The sequence below is a fragment of the Sander vitreus genome, chromosome 6 (assembly GCF_031162955.1).
Source record: "Sander vitreus isolate 19-12246 chromosome 6, sanVit1, whole genome shotgun sequence".
NCBI lineage: Eukaryota > Metazoa > Chordata > Actinopteri > Perciformes > Percidae > Sander > Sander vitreus.
In genome coordinates, this window is record NC_135860.1 from 21,776,678 (window position 1) to 21,795,763 (window position 19,086).

At 42.4% G+C, this 19,086-nt stretch overlaps 1 protein-coding gene across 4 annotated transcripts in view; it reads right to left on the reverse strand.

The window, feature by feature from the left end:
• Window positions 1-19,086, reverse strand: part of LOC144519913 (RNA-binding motif, single-stranded-interacting protein 3-like) — a 137,626-nt gene that overhangs the window by 68,292 nt on the left and 50,248 nt on the right. For all 4 annotated transcript variants that reach the window (XM_078253437.1, XM_078253439.1, XM_078253438.1 and 1 more), the window contains exon 4: window positions 11,471-11,562. In XM_078253437.1, the coding sequence (XP_078109563.1) occupies window positions 11,471-11,562 (92 nt within the window). The remainder of the gene's footprint in view (window positions 1-11,470; window positions 11,563-19,086) is intronic.

Sequence of the window (19,086 nt, forward strand, 5' to 3'; positions counted from 1 at the left end):
GAGGTAATGTACAGAGTGCTGAGGTTTGCCATTACCACATCTGGACCCATGAAAGAGAAAAAGCTAACGCTAGCTAGACATTTCCTTAGTATACTGTGGGATGAAAACAACACTAAGTGTGCAGGAGCCTAAAAATGGCACAAATTACGTAAACAAACAAAAACTGTGTTGGAACTAGTGCTTTCGTTAGCAGGCTAGGCTAACTACCACTTCCTTTTTGAGCAGAAGCTAGTTAGTCTAGCTTGCCAGCTTCCACCTTCTAAGTGAACCAACATAAGCACTATGGGTCCTCCCGAATGTTGAGGGTTTTAAAGGGGCCGACTGATTAAATTGCAGTCACAGTTGATAGACAATGATGTGTGGTCACAAAAAGAGAAAATTCTTATTCTAGTTAGCCTTTAATATAGTTTAACTGCCCACAGACAAGCTTGCCGTGTCAACAACAGGCAGTGGTAAATATGAGCAATACATCTTCTCTGTCACTGTTGTCTTTTTAGTAATGTACATGTTTTAGTAGTTTACGAGGGATCGGAGACTGATTATTTAAAATTTTACAACAGACCATAAAGCCGAAAAAACATCACACCAGCACTATTGCTGTAGGTCTTGCCATTTTCAAATGATGCTTCTCTGCCACAGAGTTTTCTTTAGAAAGGAGAGTGCCACCACTTTTCACTTTAAATATATATGCTGGCTTGTGAAAGGATAGTGTCTTATAACTGGCTGAGAAAAAGAAAGAGAAGGAGCAAGATGAAACAAGCAAAGGAGAAACAGAAAAAAAGAGAATACATAAAAAAGGAAACAAACACATTTGAACAAACAGGGTATGAGATATGAGGGGAAGGAACAATGGAGGTGAAATAAGACGGCACATAGTTTTCAGGCAAGAAAGAAACAACAGAGTGATAGACAAGCAGAAAGCGGGGTTAGAGAGAGAGAGAGATGCACACGTCTTCCTGTCTATGTGTTTTTGTCTCCTCTCATCTTTTTATATGTCAGTCGGCTCTGTTGTCCTCTTCCCATCACTAACCTCAGCTGTCAGACACACACACACACACACACACACACACACACAGAGATACAAGAAAGCATACACACACACACACACACACACACACACACACACATACACACACACACACACACACGATACATCAGTAAACCATTTCAAGAGAACAGCAGACATCTGGCTTTTATCAGACACACACGCAAGAAAGAGAAAGAAAGCACACAACTGGACTGACCAAAGGGTTTAATCAGGGCTGATAAATGACAGTCATGCAACAAAGTTCACTTTATGTGTATGTATGTGTGTGTGTGTCCTCTCTTTCTCTTTTTCATTACACTCTCTCAACCCACACAGACCCCCCCCCCCCAACCCCCCTTCTCTCTCTATCCCTCACTATCTGTCCTCACTCAACCCTGTAACTAATGACTCTGGCGGAGGCATTGCAGCACCTGCTGCAGACAAACACAGGAGGAGAGAGTGGGACAAAAAAAAGGAAGGAGAGATGATGAGGACGTAGGGGGAGGGGTCAGATAAAGAGAAAAAACTAGGCTGAAAAAAGAGGGAAGACGGGGAGGTAAAAAAGAAAAGAAAGACAGTGAAGGGGAAAGAAAGGCAGGAAGTACTAAGGACAAAGTGGAGGGAAGAAGAAAGGGAGAGAAGAACGGAGGGAGGTGTGAAGTGTCAATGCCAGTGGTACCATCTCTCTAATTAGCATAGTGACCTTGGTCCTCTGTAACTGTTATTGCACACACACACACACACACACACACACACACACACACACACACACACACACACAAAGTGCTAATAGATAAATCACAGTGTGTGACTTTTTTTGTGTTTGAATGGTAAAAATAGCGCGTGTGAATTTAAATAGACAATAACCTTTCTACATGTTGTCAAATAGCTGCCCAGCATCTAATTGGTTTATGTTGAGGCAAGATTCATGGACACAAGGAGAAGCATAGAAAATAGAATAGAAGAAGAAACACACACACACCCACACACACACACACACACACACACACACACACACACATCACATACCTGTGTAAAGTACAGTACATTCTACAGCGTTCTATGTAAAAGAATGAGTTTAAGTGTAAGGGTGACATTTAATACTTTCAGTTAAATGAGGATTCAACATACAGATATACTTAACAAAGAGAGAAAGTTAGTATAAGGCAGAGAGACAGAAAAACTAACTGTGAGTGAGCAGGCAAGACAGAGGGGGGAGTACAGCTGTAGCAGTAATCATCTTTTAGGTCAACAGTAATTACCAAGAAGACTGAGGAAGTGAGTGTAGGACACACACACACACACACACACACACACACACACACACACACACACACACACACACACACACACACACACACACCGTTTATTCCCTCTTCACATCTCGGCCTGCTGTATTTTCTTCTTGTCTCGTTTATTTCACAACCAAAACATGCACCTATCACAAAGAAGATGTCAGTGCGGGCTGCAGGGTTTAATGGATAAAGGTTTCTCACAGTGAGTATACACCAACAGTCTAATCTTGCTTCCACTGTGCTATAATTAATTCATTGGTAATGTCAGGAAGTTACTTTAATCATGGTTAACTTTGAGGTTGGCAGTTGGATTGTCAGACCTCTGTAAGATATACTGCCGCTTCATAATCTCCTATTGGTATTTTAAGTTATTTTTAAAGTTTAGCCTCTCTTAGGCTGCATATACTGTACCCCCCACATCCCTCACATGATGTGCAACGCAGCAGGACAGTGCCTGTGTTTGGCTTTGACGCTGCCTGTTAATTCCTTTCTGTGCTGTGTACATTTATATGGTTGCTGAATCTGCTCACGCACAATGTACAGCACCTGCAGTCGGGTTGTATCATTATCAAATGAATGGGTATCTGTGCCTCTACTTGTTCATGTTTCTGGCGAGACACACTGAGGCCTTGGTGGCAATCCTTTCCCCCATGTGCCATGGTCCGTACACAAGCACAAGGAAGTGAGGAAAAATAGGTAGTCTGCAGGTACAACTGAAGCCTAATGCAGACCAGGTTCAAGGCAGCTCTGGAGACTTGGAGATGGTCTGAAATGGCATTTCATTCGGCCCACTTTACATTACTACTGCGGTATTTAGTAGCCCTGGTGTTTTAAACATGGCTGGTGTTGATGTTCCATCCTGCAGAGTTTAAAAGTCTTGTGGAAGGAATCCTCAGATTCTGCAAATGCTGCCCAAGGCTTGACGTCGGTATGTCAATAGACTGATGTCTCAATGTTCACTTTAAATAACTTCCTTATGCTAAATGACCTCCTCTAGTCAAACAATTTAGGCTTGTATGATTTTAAATTAAATTTGGCAGTGAACAAAGTAGTATGCTCCAATCATTGAACAGTGCCAGGTCCCAGTTTAATCTGCACTCAGAGATTAAGGATGTCTGCCTGGAGCAGTGACCCTGCGACTACATTTGGGTTGCAGTTTCACTATTGCTCAATGATTATTGACTCCTTTGAAGCCTAAATGATAACACCCTAATTTTATTCTTATTGCTTCTGTTCCTCTTGACACCATTCACCATGTTTTGGTTAAATGTTGTTGATATCTGTATAGAAGATAGTTTAATTCATCAATTTATGTAACTGAAGTTTTTAAGAATTTGAACTTAATTAATGATTGTGTAAACATGCTTTCCGCTCTCACACCTTTAACACTGACTCGATAGAAACACCTATTTTTTACTCTAATCTAACACATCTCTTAAGTCCCCTTACTCACACTAAGATCTTTTGATAAGATGTGTAATAAGGAGATTATATAGCCCCCTTTGTGAGAGAGTAAGGAAAACCAAAGGTGTTAAATCTGCTATGTGGATAAATGATGATATTCACTTTTTTAAGTGAGACTGTAGAAAAGTGGAGTGATTGTGGAAATCTACTGAGCTCCATATCCACCATTTCCACCTGATAGAGCTCTGGTTCAGTTACAGTGTTTAGAATAAAGATGTCAGAACTGATTATCTTTCTCGAATTATTTCCAAGAGTAAAGACAACCCCAGAGATTAACTTGAAAACACTGATAAAACTTTTCTGCAGTTGTTCTTGACTGCACAAATGTATTTCTTATGTTATCAATACGATTAAGGATACAGACTCTCCAGAGTCCATTAGATGTGTTTTTTGTATTCTTCTATTTTGTACTAAAGAACAAAAACTACAACTTTCACTAGTGTCTAATAATAATACATTTAATCAAATCCACAAACTAAAATATGTAACCATTCACACTACAGCACATTTAGTTTGCTATGAAACAAACAGTTTCACAATAAAGCAAGGCAATGAAGCTGTAGCACATACATGTGTTAACCTTTGTATTTTTATATATATGCTGCAAATATACCAAAGCTATGTAAGTTTCAGCACTTTGATATAGGTAGAATTAAGACAGAAAGATTCTCCTTTCGCCAGCATCATGAAATGTAATAGATAGATAGATAGATAGATAGATAGATAGATAGATAGATTAATAGATACATAGATAGATGAACTTTATTAATCCCACATTGGAAAATTGCTGTTAGAGCAGCAAGTTACAAGGACACACACATACAGAAAATACAAGAAATATACTAGAAATAATAAATAAGATAAAAAAATAAGATAAAATAAAGATAAAAGTATCAGAATACCTACTCAAAACAAATACTCAGAGGGATGAAAATCCCAAGCCAGCTAATATTATTAATAATATTATTATCATTATTTTGACATTTAAAGTTAAGCACATGCCATGAATGTATCTTTATAGATAAGATCCAATGAGGACTTTCCAAACCAGCGTTTCAGTTCACCACCGGCTCAGTAGTGATGTTCAATGTTAGATCAGTACAGCTCTACCTCCAAACCTCCCCTACCTAAAAACCATCAGTATTCACCTTTCTTAAATGTCTCATCTCTCTTTCACAAAAGCTAATCTCTTTTTTTCTCCCTCCCTTCTACCACCTCACTGCTGTCTTTGGTGGAAAAGCTTTTAACTCTCATGCAGATTAGAACTAAGAACAAAAGTTTCTGTCCCAGCTAACCTACAAAACCTCAGCATAGTCTGAGAAGGATGTGGGAAATAGCATGCCATGAGTTTTCACTTCAGTCAGTCTAATTGGAACTGAATGCATTAAAACCAAGACTTTGTCAAACCCCAATTAAGGTGCTCATCTTACAAAATGTTAGAGGCCCAAGCTGGAAATCAACATCAGTGCTTTTGAGACTTTCTCATTGCAACCCGATTCAGGAAAGTTAGCCGGGATATCAGCAGCTCTGTGCATAATAAGTTCATGAAACAGTAAGAAGTCTGTGTAATTTCATTTGGAATTGACTCCATGCCCTCTATTCCATCCCTTTGGAAAACTCAATCTCCAGTCGACCAAGGAGTCGAGGGTTCTTCTCTCTTTAATAACAGCTAAACACATCAACACTGCTCTTCCAAATGCCCCCTCAAGCCATTAGGAACAAAATAAGAGATGGACGTCTAATGAAAAGAGGTTTAATAGAAGAGCAAGGCAAAGGTGGCTCAGAGGCTTGCTGCTGTTTAATTCAATGGGATGGTCCTTGTGCCTGAAGACTGGCCCATTTTAATTGCACTTCTCTCTCATTTATAAGAGGAAGTATGCAGCAATACAGCTTTAATGAATCAGAAAGCAAGGCAGGCTATTCAGTGTCTTTCTCTCACACGCATTGAAGGATAATGTGATTGTGCTGGTTAGGCCCAAATGTTTTGGCACAGCCTTGTTGCATACAACTGCCAGCTTTAGACACACACACACACACACAGACACACACAGACACACACACACACACACACACACACACAAAATTACAAACACAAATGATTATTAGCATTAAAGAAGAAAATAGAGAGAAAATACATCCTAAAACTAAAACTAGCTCAGCCATCTAAAATAATCTGCTGCATCCTTTCGCCCATCTTTTCGCAGCAATACACCTGACCTCATATAGATATATAATATAGATATAGTTATAGTTGTAACTATAGCTAACGGTAAGTTATTAGTTATAACTGGCCTGGCAACCCAAAGGACAGGGTTTTGTTTCCAGATCTGTGTGGCGACTTATGATGCGGGGGGGTCTGGGTGTCCTCCCCCAGAAAATTGTGAGCGTTAAACACTTAATTCCTAAAATTCCTGCATTCGGGTGAATTTTTATGGGACCTATTTCTAACTTTTTCTGAATCAATTTATGCTGAAAATATATTTATGTAAAGGGAAACATTGGGGACAATTACAAAAATAAAAACATAATGGAATAGTTTGCAGTAAGGCTCTCAGGTATTCTGTATTGCTTTCAACTATTTATTCTCGTGTAGATCGACTTTTCTAATTCTATCTGAGTCAGCACACATGTAGCCTAGGCATCATTTACTCTTCCCTCCTCTTTTGCATCTTTTGTTGGGGAAGTAACCTCCTTAAATGTGCATATGACAATTATTCACCTCAATGATACATTAATTCATTTTAATGAATTAATAAACCTCTGGACTGTAATATTTCAGGTGTTTGAGCAAGATTTCTGCTCATGTCCAAAACTTTGTGCACATTCAAAATATATCTGTGTTCTCTGAGAGTCGTGATATTTTGAGAAAAATAAAGTGATAATAGGCTATTACAAGAATAAAGTCACTATATTCTTATATATATTCTTCTCCGGGAACCATCACCTTATCGTGGTGGAGAGGTTTGTGTGTCCCTATGAACCTGAGGGCTGTGTTGTCTGGAGCTTTGTGCTCCTGGTAGGGTCTCCCAAGGCAAAGTGGTCTCAGGTGAGGGGCCAGACAAAGAATGGTTCAAAAATCCTATGAAAAATCGAGGAAGGGATGAAGTGACCCTGCCCGGAGGAAGCCCGGGGCCCCCGTCTGGAGCCAGGCCCAGATGGAGGGCTCGTCAGCGAGCGTCTGGTGGCCGGGTTTGCCACGGAGCCCGGTCGGGCACAGCCCGAAAAAGCTACGTGGCGGACATCCCTCCATCCCATGGGCCCACCACCTGTGGGAGGAACCGCTGGGGTCGGGTGCGCTGCCACATGGGTGGCAGTGAAGGTCAGGGGGCCTCGACGGACCAGACCCGGGCAGCAGAGGCTGGCTCTGGGGACGTGGAATGTCACCTCTCTGTGGGGGAAGGAGCCGGAACTTGTGCGGGAGGTGGAGCGCTACCGGTTAGATCTGGTGGGGCTTACCTCTACGCACAGTCTTGGTTCTGGAACCATACTCCTGGATAGGGGTTGGACTCTTTTCTTCTCCGGAGTTGCCCAGGGTGTGAGGCGCCGGGCGGGTGTGGGGATACTCACAAGCCCCCGGCTGGCGCCGCTACGTTGGAGTTTAACCCGGTGGGACGAGAGGGTCGCCTCCCTACGCCTGCGGGTTGTGGGGGAAAACTCTGACTGTTGTTTGTGCATATGCACCAAACAAGAGTTCAGAGTATTCGGCCTTCTTGGAGACCTTGAGTGGAGTCTGCATGGGGCTCAGTCGGGGACCCATAGTTCTGCTGGGGGACTTCAACGCGCACGTGGGTAATGATGGAGACACATGGAGAGGCGTGATTGGGAGGAACGGCCTCCCTGATCTAAACCAGAGTGGTTGTTTGTTGTTGGACTTCTGTGCTAGTCATGGATTGTCTATACACGAACACCATGTTCGAACATAGGGATGCTCATAAGTGTACTTGGTACCAGAGCACCCTAGGCCAAGGTCAATGATTGATTTTATAATCGTTTCATCTGATCTGAGGCCATATGTTTTGGGACACTCGGGTGAAGAGAGGGGCAGAGCTGTCAACCGATCACCATCTGGTGGTGAGTTGGGTCAGGGGTGGGGGAAGACTCTGGACAGACCTGGTAAGCCCAAAGCGGGTAGTGCGGGTAAATTGGGAACGTCTGGAGGAGGCCCCTGTCCGACAGACTTTCAACTCACACCTCCGGCGGAGCTTTTCGTGCATCCCTGTGGAGGCTGGGGGCATTGAACCCTGAGTGGACAATGTTCAAAGTTTCCATTGCTGAAGCTGCGGTGAGGAGCTGTGGTCTTAGGGTCTTAGGTGCCTCAAGGGGCGGTAACCCACGAACACCGTGGTGGACACCGGTGGTCAGGAAGCCGTCCGACTGAAGAAGGAGTCTTTCCGGGATATGTTATCCCAGACGACTCCGGGAGGCAGTTGCAAGGTACCGAAGGGCCCGAAGGGCTGCAGCCTCTGCCGTGAAAGAGGCAAAGCAGCGTGTGTGGGAGAAGTTCGGAGAAGACATGGAGAAGGACTTTCGGTCGGCACCAAGGTACTTCTGGAAAACCGTTCGCCACCTCAGGAGGGGGAGCGGAGAACCATCCAAGCTGTGTACAGTAAGGATGGGACGCTGTTGACCTCAACTGAGGAGGTAATAGGGGCGGTGGAAGGAGCACTTTGAGGAACTCCTAAATCCGACTAATACGCCCTCTATGGTAGAGGCAGAGCTGGAGGATGAGGGGGATTGGCATCAATTTCCCTGGTGGAGGTTGCTGAGGTAGTTAAACAACTCCACAGTGGCAAAGCCCCAGGAATTGATGAGATCCGTCCAGAAATGCTTAAAGCTCTGGGTGTGGAGGGGTTGTCTTGGTTGACACGCCTCTTCAACATTGCGTGGAAGTCTGGGGACGGTGCCTAAGGAGTGGCAGACCGGGGTGGTGGTTCCCCTTTTTTAAAAGGGGGACCAGAGGGTGTGTGCCAATTACAGGGGTATCACACTTCTCAGCCTCCCGGTAAAGTCTACTCCAAGGTGCTGGAAAGGAGGGTTCGGTCGATAGTCGAATCTCAGGTTGAAGAGGAACAATGCGGATTCCGTCCTGGTCGTGGAACAACGGACCAGATCTTTACTCGCAAGGATCCTGGAGGGAGCCTGGGAGTATGCCCAACCAGTCTACATGTGTTTTGTGGATCTGGAGAAGGCGTATGACCGGGTGCCCCGGGAGATACTGTGGGAGGTGCTGCGGGAGTACAGGGGTGAGGGTCCCTTCTCAGGGCCATCCAATCTCTGTACGACCAAAGCGAGAGCTGTGTCCGGGTTCTCGGCAGTAAGTCGGACTCGTTTCAGGTGAGAGTTGGCCTCCGCCAGGGCTGCGCTTTGTCACCAATCCTGTTTGTAGTATTTATGGACAGGATATCGAGCGTAGTCGGGGGTGGAGAGGGGTTGCAGTTCGGTGGGCTGGGGATCTCATCGCTGCTTTTTGCAGATGATGTGGTCCTGATGGCATCATCGGCCTGTGACCTTCAGCACTCACTGGATCGGTTCGCAGCCGAGTGTGAAGCGGCTGGGATGAGGATCAGCACCTCTAAATCGGAGGCCATGGTTCTCAGCAGGAAACCGATGGAGTGCCTTCTCCAGGTAGGGAATGAGTCCTTACCCCAAGTGAAGGAGTTCAAGTACCTTGGGGTCTTGTTCGCAGTGAGGGGACAATGGAGCGGGAGATTGGTCGGAGAATCGGCACAGCAGGTGCGGTATTACATTCAATTTATCGCACCGTTGTGACGAAAAAGAGCTGAGCCAGAAGGCAAAGCTCTCAATCTACCGGTCAGTTTTTGTTCCTACCCTCACCTATGGTCATGAAGGCTGGGTCATGACCGAAAGAACAAGATCCAGGGTACAAGCGGCGAAATGGGTTTCCTCAGGAGGGTAGCTGGCGTCTCCCTTAGAGATAGGGTGAGAAGCTCAGTTATCCGTGAGGAGCTCGGAGTAGAGCCGCTGCTCGTCTGCGTCGAAAGGAGCCAGTTGAGGTGGTTCGGGCATCTGGTAAGGATGCCCCCTGGGCGCCTCCCTAGGGAGGTGTTCCAGGCACGTCCAGCTGGGAGGAGGCCTTGGGGGAGACCCAGGACTAGGTGGAGGGATTATATCTCTAACCTGGCCTGGGAACGCCTCGGGATCCCCCAGTCGGAGCTGGTTAATGTGGCCCGGGAAAGGGAAGTTTGGGGTCCCCTGCTGGAGCTGCTACCCCCGCGACCCGACCCCGGATAAGCGGATGAAGATGGATGGATGGATGGATGGATGGATGAGTAACCTCCTTAAATGTGCATATGACAATTATTCACCTCAATGATACATTAATTCATTTTAATGAATTAATAAACCTCTGGACTGTAATATTTCAGGTGTTTGAGCAAGATTTCTGCTCATGTCCAAAACTTTGTGCACATTCAAAATATATCTGTGTTCTCTGAGAGTCGTGATATTTTGAGAAAAATAAAGTGATAATAGGCTATTACAAGAATAAAGTCACTATATTTCGGAAAATAATCTACCTGAACCATTCTGCTGTGCATTACATAATTGCCATGCTGATATGGTAGATCTCAGACCTTCTGACAGACACAGAGCCCCGTTTGAGACTCTGGTCTCTAAATGACACAAAGTTTAGCTAGGGAAGTGGCTGTACGCTACTCTACATCGGAGGTGGAAAACCAAAACTACGGCAGAAATACACGGAGCACAAACGCGTCACATCTGCCGCAGCATGTCCACATCAAGCTGCACAGACCACGGAAGGCACGCTGCTCATCTCTATTTTTACAGAGAGAGTGGACACTAAAGCGACGCACAGGTCTGCTTCAGAGCTCTGTGTGTTTGAGTCTGAACCATAGACTGGAAACATCACAGCACAGGAACTTCAAACAAAATCATTAGTACTGCACTCCTAAACTTTGTGTTAATTGCATCAATGTATTAGACTGATTTGGCTATGATTCCTCCGAATATTTCACCTTTCACAACGTTCCTCACTTAGAGACAGTTACTATGTGATAGCAATAAATACGTCATGCTAGTCAGACCCCACACATAGCTGCCGGTTTTATTCGCCTTGGAAAAATAAACTGGACAAAATTACAGTTCTAAAAATTTAAGAACTGCGAGTGCCTTGGAAAATACTTGTTTCCTGTATTAGTATTCTATTATACTTGTTTTTGTAAAAAAAATAAAAATAAAAAGAAGAGAGAGAGGGCAAGAGATCCGGGGCTATTCATAAAACATTCGGGGCTGTAGCCTTGGACGACCAGGCCTAACGATGCCTCTGCAGACACTCTAACTTCCGTTTTAGTTATTAGTTTAGTTACTATAGCCGTTAATTAATAACTCTATATGGACTCAATCAAAAATCTCATCATTAACGTAGTCAAAGCTGCACCTATCAGTCTCACATTACTCAATGCAACAGTATAACTGATATACAGTCAATCCAGTGGTTGTTATTATAATTATAAACACTGCACTACTTTTGTTACTATTGTTATTATGACCATAAATAACCTCCCCGCCAGCACCACCATTGGTTTTCTCCAAGGTTTACAGACAGTGATCGAGTCCACCTGGAGTATAGCAGCACAACAAAGCCAAACACCTCAATAACAACAAGTAAAGCAGAGCAGAGAGTGAACGGAGGGGTGAAGCTTACCTTCGCCATCTGTGCCTGGACTCCGCTGGCTTTGAGTGAGGCCACAGCCTTCTGGGCTGCAGCAGGGCTGTCAAAGTCCACAAAGCCATAGCCTGTACACACACAGACAACACAAAAGAAGATGATGATGAGAAGGAGGAGCATGGTGAGGGGGAAAAAAGGATAAAACGTTGTAGAATATCAGTTAATGTTGTTTTGAATATCGCTGAGCAAAACCAGCCAGTGTCTGTGCTGCATAAATCCTACAAATGTGTGAAAATCAAGTCAGGTCACGTATTTAATGAAAGCTGCTAGTTCCCCCATTAAATGTGTTTTAGCACAGAACATCAACAGAATTGGTGTCATAACAGTAACTCTTGTTATCTGGTTTATGAACCAAAAGATCTTCTAAGGTCAAGGTTTTGTGTACTACAGCTCTTTTTTTTTATGAAACCATGTCCATGTGTTGTAAAGACTCTAATGTCTTTCATTGACAAATGGCTGCTCTCCATTCATTCCCTGTAGATGTACTGTACACATACTCTTCGTCATGACTCAATGCTGAGCGAAGTCTTTACTTTTACATGTAAAATCTACTGGGTTCCTATTGTCTAACATTTAATATCCCACTGCATTGCATGTGAGCTTTTTTCGTCCCTGCACTACACTAAATCTGTCAGTACATATGGGGTTCCTATAGTAGTGGCCAATACAAGTGACATGAAGAAAAATTCTCCACATTTAATGCAGCCATTAAAGTGATTCAGAGTCTTGTTTGAAGAAATAAAGACGCAAAGAGAATGAGCATCAAGTCGATTTTATTGCAATATGGTCTGCATCATTTTGCGAGTGTGTATGTGTGCACAGCGTATCTGCCAAATTGCTGACGCTCTGGGAATCTAGGTCGGGCACTACAGGAAGCACTGAAGGACAAAAGGTCTGAACACGCACATATAAATCTCTTCTTTCAAAAATACGCCCTGTTTTGCTGGGTCACATGGGTGAGGCTGGAAAGAGATGTCAAATAGACAGAAAGAAGCTAAAGAGACGCAGTCTGTCTGCAGTGTGAATGGCAGTTTGCGTGCAAGTGTGTGTGGTGAGCAAAACTGAGAGACTGTTAGTAGATATAGGTTTTTGACTGTGTGTTTATATGAGAAACTAATAAAAGAGACATATTGACACACACATGCATTAAGCCAGAAACAGAAACGTTCGGAAAGCACAGCAGATCTGAAAATCCTGCTGTAGTTTTGAGTGGGCTGCGTGTGAACACAGTTAAATGATCAAAAGCCTGACTCATTACAATCCTAAATGTAAACATGTTGAGGGAATACACTTTCACTTTCTCTCTCAATCTCACAAACACACACACACACACACACACACACACACAGCATTCCTAACATCTGTTCTTGTCTGTCTGTTCCAGGATTTGGAGCGACGCTCTGTTTTGCTGATAAGCAGATGATTTCTTTTATTGTTCAAAGGCAGCAAGATATGTATTGCACGCACAAATATGTATACTGTTACTAATGAGAACCCCCTAATAGGATAGCACAAACACACATATTATGTGCACACATTAACGACTGTGACAAACACATCTAGACAAGCATGGATACACACATACAGTATGCAGAGAAAACAGATTTATAAACATATGCAAGCATGTATACACAGGCATCACAATTTTGTATCTATATTTACAGTGGTGTGAAAAAGTGTTTGCCCCCTTCCTCATTTCCTGTTCCTTTGCATGTTTGTCACACTTAAGTGTTTCGGAACATCAAACCAATTTAAACAATAGTCAAGGACAACACAAGTAAACACAAAATGCAATTTGTAAATGAAGGTGTTAATTATTAAAGGTGAAAAAAAATCCAAACCATCATGGCCCTGTGTGAAAAAGTGATTGCCCCCTAAACCTAATAACTGGTTGGGCCACCCTTAGCAGCAACAACTGCAACCAAGCGTTTGCGATAACGTGCAATGAGGCTTTTTACAGCGTCCCTGGAGGAATTTTTGGCCCACTCATCTTTGCAGAATTGTCCTAATTCAGTTACATTAGAGGGTTTTCGAGCATGAACGGCCTTTTTAAGGTCATACCACAACATCTCAATAGGATTCAGGTCAGGACTTTGGCTAGGCCACTCCAAAGTCTTCATTTAGTTTTTCTTCAGCCATTCGGTGGTGGACTTGCTGGTGTGTTTAGGATCATTGTCCTGCTGCAGAACCCAAGTTCGTTTCAGCTTGAGTACACGAACAGATGGTCGGACATTCTCCTTCAGGATCTCTTGGTAGACAGCAGAATTCATAGTTCCTTTTATCACGGCAAGTCTTCCAGGTCCTGAAGCAGCAAAACAGCCCCAGACCATCACACTACCACCACCATATTTTACAGTTGGTATAATGTTCTTTTATGAAATGCAGTGTTCCTTCTACGCCAGATATACTTGGACACACACCTTCCAAAGAGTTCCACTTTTGTCTCATCGGTCCACAGAATGTTGTCCCAAAAGTCTTGGGGATCATCAAGATGTGTTCTGGAGAAATTGAGACAAGCTTTGATGTTCTTTTTGCTCAGCAGTGGTTTTCTCCTTGGAACTCTGCCATGCAGGCCATTTTTGCCCAGTCTTTTCCTGATGGTGGAGGCATGAACGCTGACCTTAACTGAGGCAAGTGAGGCCTGCAGTTCTTTGGACGTTGTTGTGGGGTCTTTTGTGACCTCTTGATGAGTCGTCGCTGCGCTCTTGGGGGTAATTTTGGGCGGCCGGCCACTCCTGGGAAGGTTCACCACTGTTCCATGTCTTCGCCATTTGTGGATAATGGCTCACTGTGGTTCGCTGGATTCCCAAAGCTTTGGAAATGGCTTTATAACCCTTTCCAGACTGATAGATCTCAATTACTTTCTTTCTCAATTGTTCCTGAATTTCTTTGGGTCTCGGCATGATGTGTAGCTTTTAAGGATCTTCTGGTGGACCTTACTGTGTCAAGCAGCTCCTATTTAAGTGATGCCTTGATTGTGAACAGGTGTGGCAATAATCAGGCCTGGGTGTGGCTAGAGAAATTGAACTCAGGTGTGGACAACCACAGTTATAGTATGTTTTAACAAGGGGGGCAATCACTTTTTCACACAGGGCCATGATGGTTTGGATTTTTTTTCTCCTTTAATAATAAACACCTTCATTTACAAATTGCATTTTGTGTTTACTTGTGTTGTCCTTGACTTTTGTTTAAATTGGTTTGATGTTCCGAAACACTTAAGTGTGACAAACATGCAAAGGAACAGGAAATGAGGAAGGGGGCAAACACTTTTTCACACCACTGTATCTAATTAGGGCCACACCACAACAGTTGAACTAATTGAGAATGCACAAACATACATCAGTAAAGCATCTTGCCAGGCGGATTTTATTTCAGAAAGATTTAAAAAGTTCCATTTCTCATATCTCACACTTGAACTAATGGCTGTTTGTTTAACCACAGAATGTCCATGTAATTAGTGGGAAAATAAAACCCCAAAACAGGTCACAATGGATCAATCACCACTAGTCCTTGTGTTTGATGGCAGTAGTTCAACATTATCAGCAGTGCACATGGTTGTTGAAATAAATCAACTGTATTGACAAAACTTGTGTTTTAAAGGGGAATCCACCGATTTTACACATCAAAGTCTATAAGTGTATAGGTCTTGAGTACTACTGCATGTATGTGAAAAATTTGTGTGAAGCCTTTTGTGGCTCCAGAGGGAGCTCATCCAAATCTGATGATTGAGTGATCTCAAATCACTTCAGCATTGGTTGGGTCTGAAGACTACAAGTTTGAAAATGAAAAAGAAATCTTGGGGTGTGGAGTTTACCAGACCTCTTTAGCCCAATCCTCATCTCTGCTTTAGGCTAGTGGCTCAATGCCACGGTACCCACTCCTAACATAACACACCCAAATCTCTGCTCGAGTTGAACTGTGGGTAATGTAGATGGCAGATTTTGACAAGGAAGAAGAATGCGTGAAATAAAACAAGGCGATATCTCTGGTTCTGCTGCATTGATTTTGATGCTTTATTTTTCTATTTTTGACTATCCATCATGAGTCTGACAATGCAATAGGAGTGCAATGCCAGATCGGTGGAGTACTCTTATAAAGCTACTTTTATATGTAGTAGCCATATAATGTAACACACCTTTATTATAATAACCATCTTATTTCACATCAGTAAAGTTTCAGTTCATTATTGAGAGCCATCAGCCACTACACAAAACAAATCATATTTACGAGAGTATAAAGCTCCTGAACAGCACTGACACGGTCTAATTGTCTCACTTAGAGTAGTTAATTTGTTAAGTAGTTTATTTAACCACTTCCATTTCCTCCTTTGTAATAATTAAGCATGACATTCATTATGGATTATTATATTGCTGTGTTATGAGGGCAGCAGGGGGTTCCATGATAAAGCAGGTCTGCACAAAAAAAATGTCATTTTATTCACCATCAATCCCCTGAGGCCTTAATAGCCAATTTTCAATTATTTGGAGCCATCCAGGATTTAAAAAAGTTAGGTTTTTATAGAGACTAAATAAAGAGGCTACAAAAAAAATATATATATATATATATATATATATATATATTTTTTTTATATATATATTATACAGTGCAGCAGCAGAATGGTCTTTTTCCCACAGTATATTACTACTATAGGGATTGGTTGCTTTGTATATTAGCATATTTGCACAACTTTAATGCAGTTTATTTTGTTGAATGGTGGTGACATATAGTGTTAGTAAGCGATTCTGTAGAGTGAAAACAGAGCATGTAGGTGTGATCAGCATCTGCAACGTAACCAAGAGCCACTTCATGGAGCTGCTCTGTTTACAGTGATTTACCGATCAACTGTGTAGCTCTTATCAAATGTTTAGTTAGTATTAAAGTATCAGAAAAATTAGTCCATGTCTGACGAGCCTTGTACATGATCTCTTATAAATATAAAAATATTGAGTTGTTGTAGATGCTGGCATGTAATCTGGCTTTGCCCTGCACACAGAAAAACACCTATAGCCAGACACCATTCATGTCTCGAGACATGAATGATGGAGGTACTTTTATCTCAAAGTGCTCATCTAATTGACAACTTTGGTATGATAGACCATCAGCCTTGAAATGCGCCATTTGCTTTGATTGTATTCATCACTCAAGGAGTGATCTGTGTTTTGTGAAAAATGTATTTGCCCCTCCCTCTAGGGAGGTCAGAGGTCAAGTATCAGTGACAGAACACACCCCAGGAGCTGGTAGGGATTCATTGTCTTGCTCAAGGACCTTTCAGCTGAGTGGGAGCTGCTTGAATCTGTAAGCAAATGCCTGCCTTCCAAGCTGATGGACAGTTTTCCAAATGATTACGCCACGCTACTGCCCGACATGTAATTTGTAAATGTTCATATAACCTAACCTACCCTCTTTAGTTTGGTGAAAACTCTCATCTAAGCTCTTCTAGGCACGATAATAGGGATATTTCCAGAGAACGGAAGAAATAAAATAATATCCCTGAATTATATAACCCTTATTTGTGCCCTGTCCCTCCCATCTGTGGCTTTATGATGACACAGAGATTAAAATTCCTCTTGCTCAGTCAGGCCTGACAAATATTCCAATCATGAATGAAAAAAAAAAGATGAAAAAATAAGTTTTATTACGAAGCGCAGCACCACATGAATACACACTTATATGCGCTCATAGACAAACAAACACACACACACACACACACACACACACACACACACCTCCCATCTAATCTCCTGAGCTCCCGGAGTTCCTGGCCATGGGCCATTAGAATGGGCTAACCGAGTAGAGAGGGAAAAGGAGAGAGAGACAGAGCAAAGGAGGAATGGGAGGGAGAGAGTGGCAGGCAGAGAGAGAGAGAGAGAGAGAGAGAGAGAGAGAGATATGAGATGAAAAACAGGAGGGAGGTGGAGAAAAGGCAGGAGACATGGAGACAGTGAGAGAGAGAGCGCTTGTCTTTGGGAAATGGAAATCCTTTACAATCTAAAGTGGTTTCCTCTCCCTTCCTTCCTCCATCCTGTGCTCCATGCCCTCTCCCTCCCCCAGAGCTCCCACGCTCCTAACTAGAAAACTGTCAGTGTATTTAACATTGAGCCCACTACAAAGCTGAGTATTTTACAAAGAAAATCTTTATATTTTTTTCAGAGAACAGAGCACAGTGGCATAATGTAACTAAGTGCATTTACTCAAGTACTGTATTTGAGTACAATTTTGAGGTAATTGTACTATTTGTATTATTCATTTTATGCTTTCTACTTCTCCTCCACTACATCTCAGAGGGAAATATTGTACTTTTTACTCCACTATATTTGTTACATTAGTTACTTTGTATATTTTGATGCTAATACTTTTCTACTTTTACTTTAATGTTAACACTTTTCTACTTTTACTTAAGTAAAAGATCTATATATACTTCTTCCTCTGCTGACAAAGCAAAAATGTTGCTTTCTTTGTTCATTGAAATGGCAATGCATTAAACAGTAATTATCAGGAAAGTGTTGTTTAGGGCTAACATTTTAATGTATCTATCCACCATATATTCATATATTGTTCCAGTGCGAAACATTAACTTTTTAGGGTAAAAGAAGCAAAGAAGCCTCGAGGGGCTTGTGGGGTTTTCAAAAGTTGAGGAATTGTGAAATTTCAGAACTCAACAACAATTTAGAAATTATTTAGATGAAGCAAGACCACCACAGAAAGTGTGATCAATATCCCTGCAGACAGCAAAGGAACAAGACTTTATTTATTTACCTGTCTTTTTGTCTCTCACGCTCTATATACGCTTTCCTCTCTGCCAAATCTTACTGAAAAGAGGATGTCAGCTAAATCATCACTTTCAAGGGGTCCCCTTCCTTTTCTGTCAGCCCCAGGTTATTTTTACCCCCACCCTCCCCCCTCCCCTTGCCTCCTCCCATCCATCCCTTCCTTTCCAAGAGAACTCTCTGTGCCAATTTGTACTCCCTTAGTCACGCTAAGCACTTATCTTGTCCCCACTGAATGCCTCTGCAATCAAACCAACACTTATCCGGTTGTAAGGCATTCTAATGGCCACCTGATAATGAAACTCCTTCATTGTGAGTTAACATGATGATGTCTACATCACAAGCAGCGAAATTGCTGATGTGGGCCACAGCCTGTAGAAATCGCCTATGCTGCTGCAGCATTAAATAATAAGCATACAGCTACAGCTGAAGACATCAGTTTGCATTTTGAAACACTCTCTCTAATGTTAAGTATTCATAAAGACCTTGTCTGGAGTATATCCAGATTATAGTGCCTGATCCAGTGCCAAGAATACCCCTACTATTTACATGCAAACACACAGACTCTTTGCTTTTTACAAAAAAGGTTGTTTTTTTGGGATTTTATGTACTAATGAAAGTTGTGTCTCTTCTACAAGATGACAAAAAAGACAGCCAAACGTATGTGTGTGTGTGTGTGTGTGTGTTGCAAAATATTTTAAGTAAATAATTGTTCCTTTTTTTGCTTTATTGATTTTTTTAAATCTGATTTTCAACATTTGTAAAAACAAAACAAAGAAAAAAAATATTTGTTAGTCCCATACACATAGTACCTTTGAAGCCACT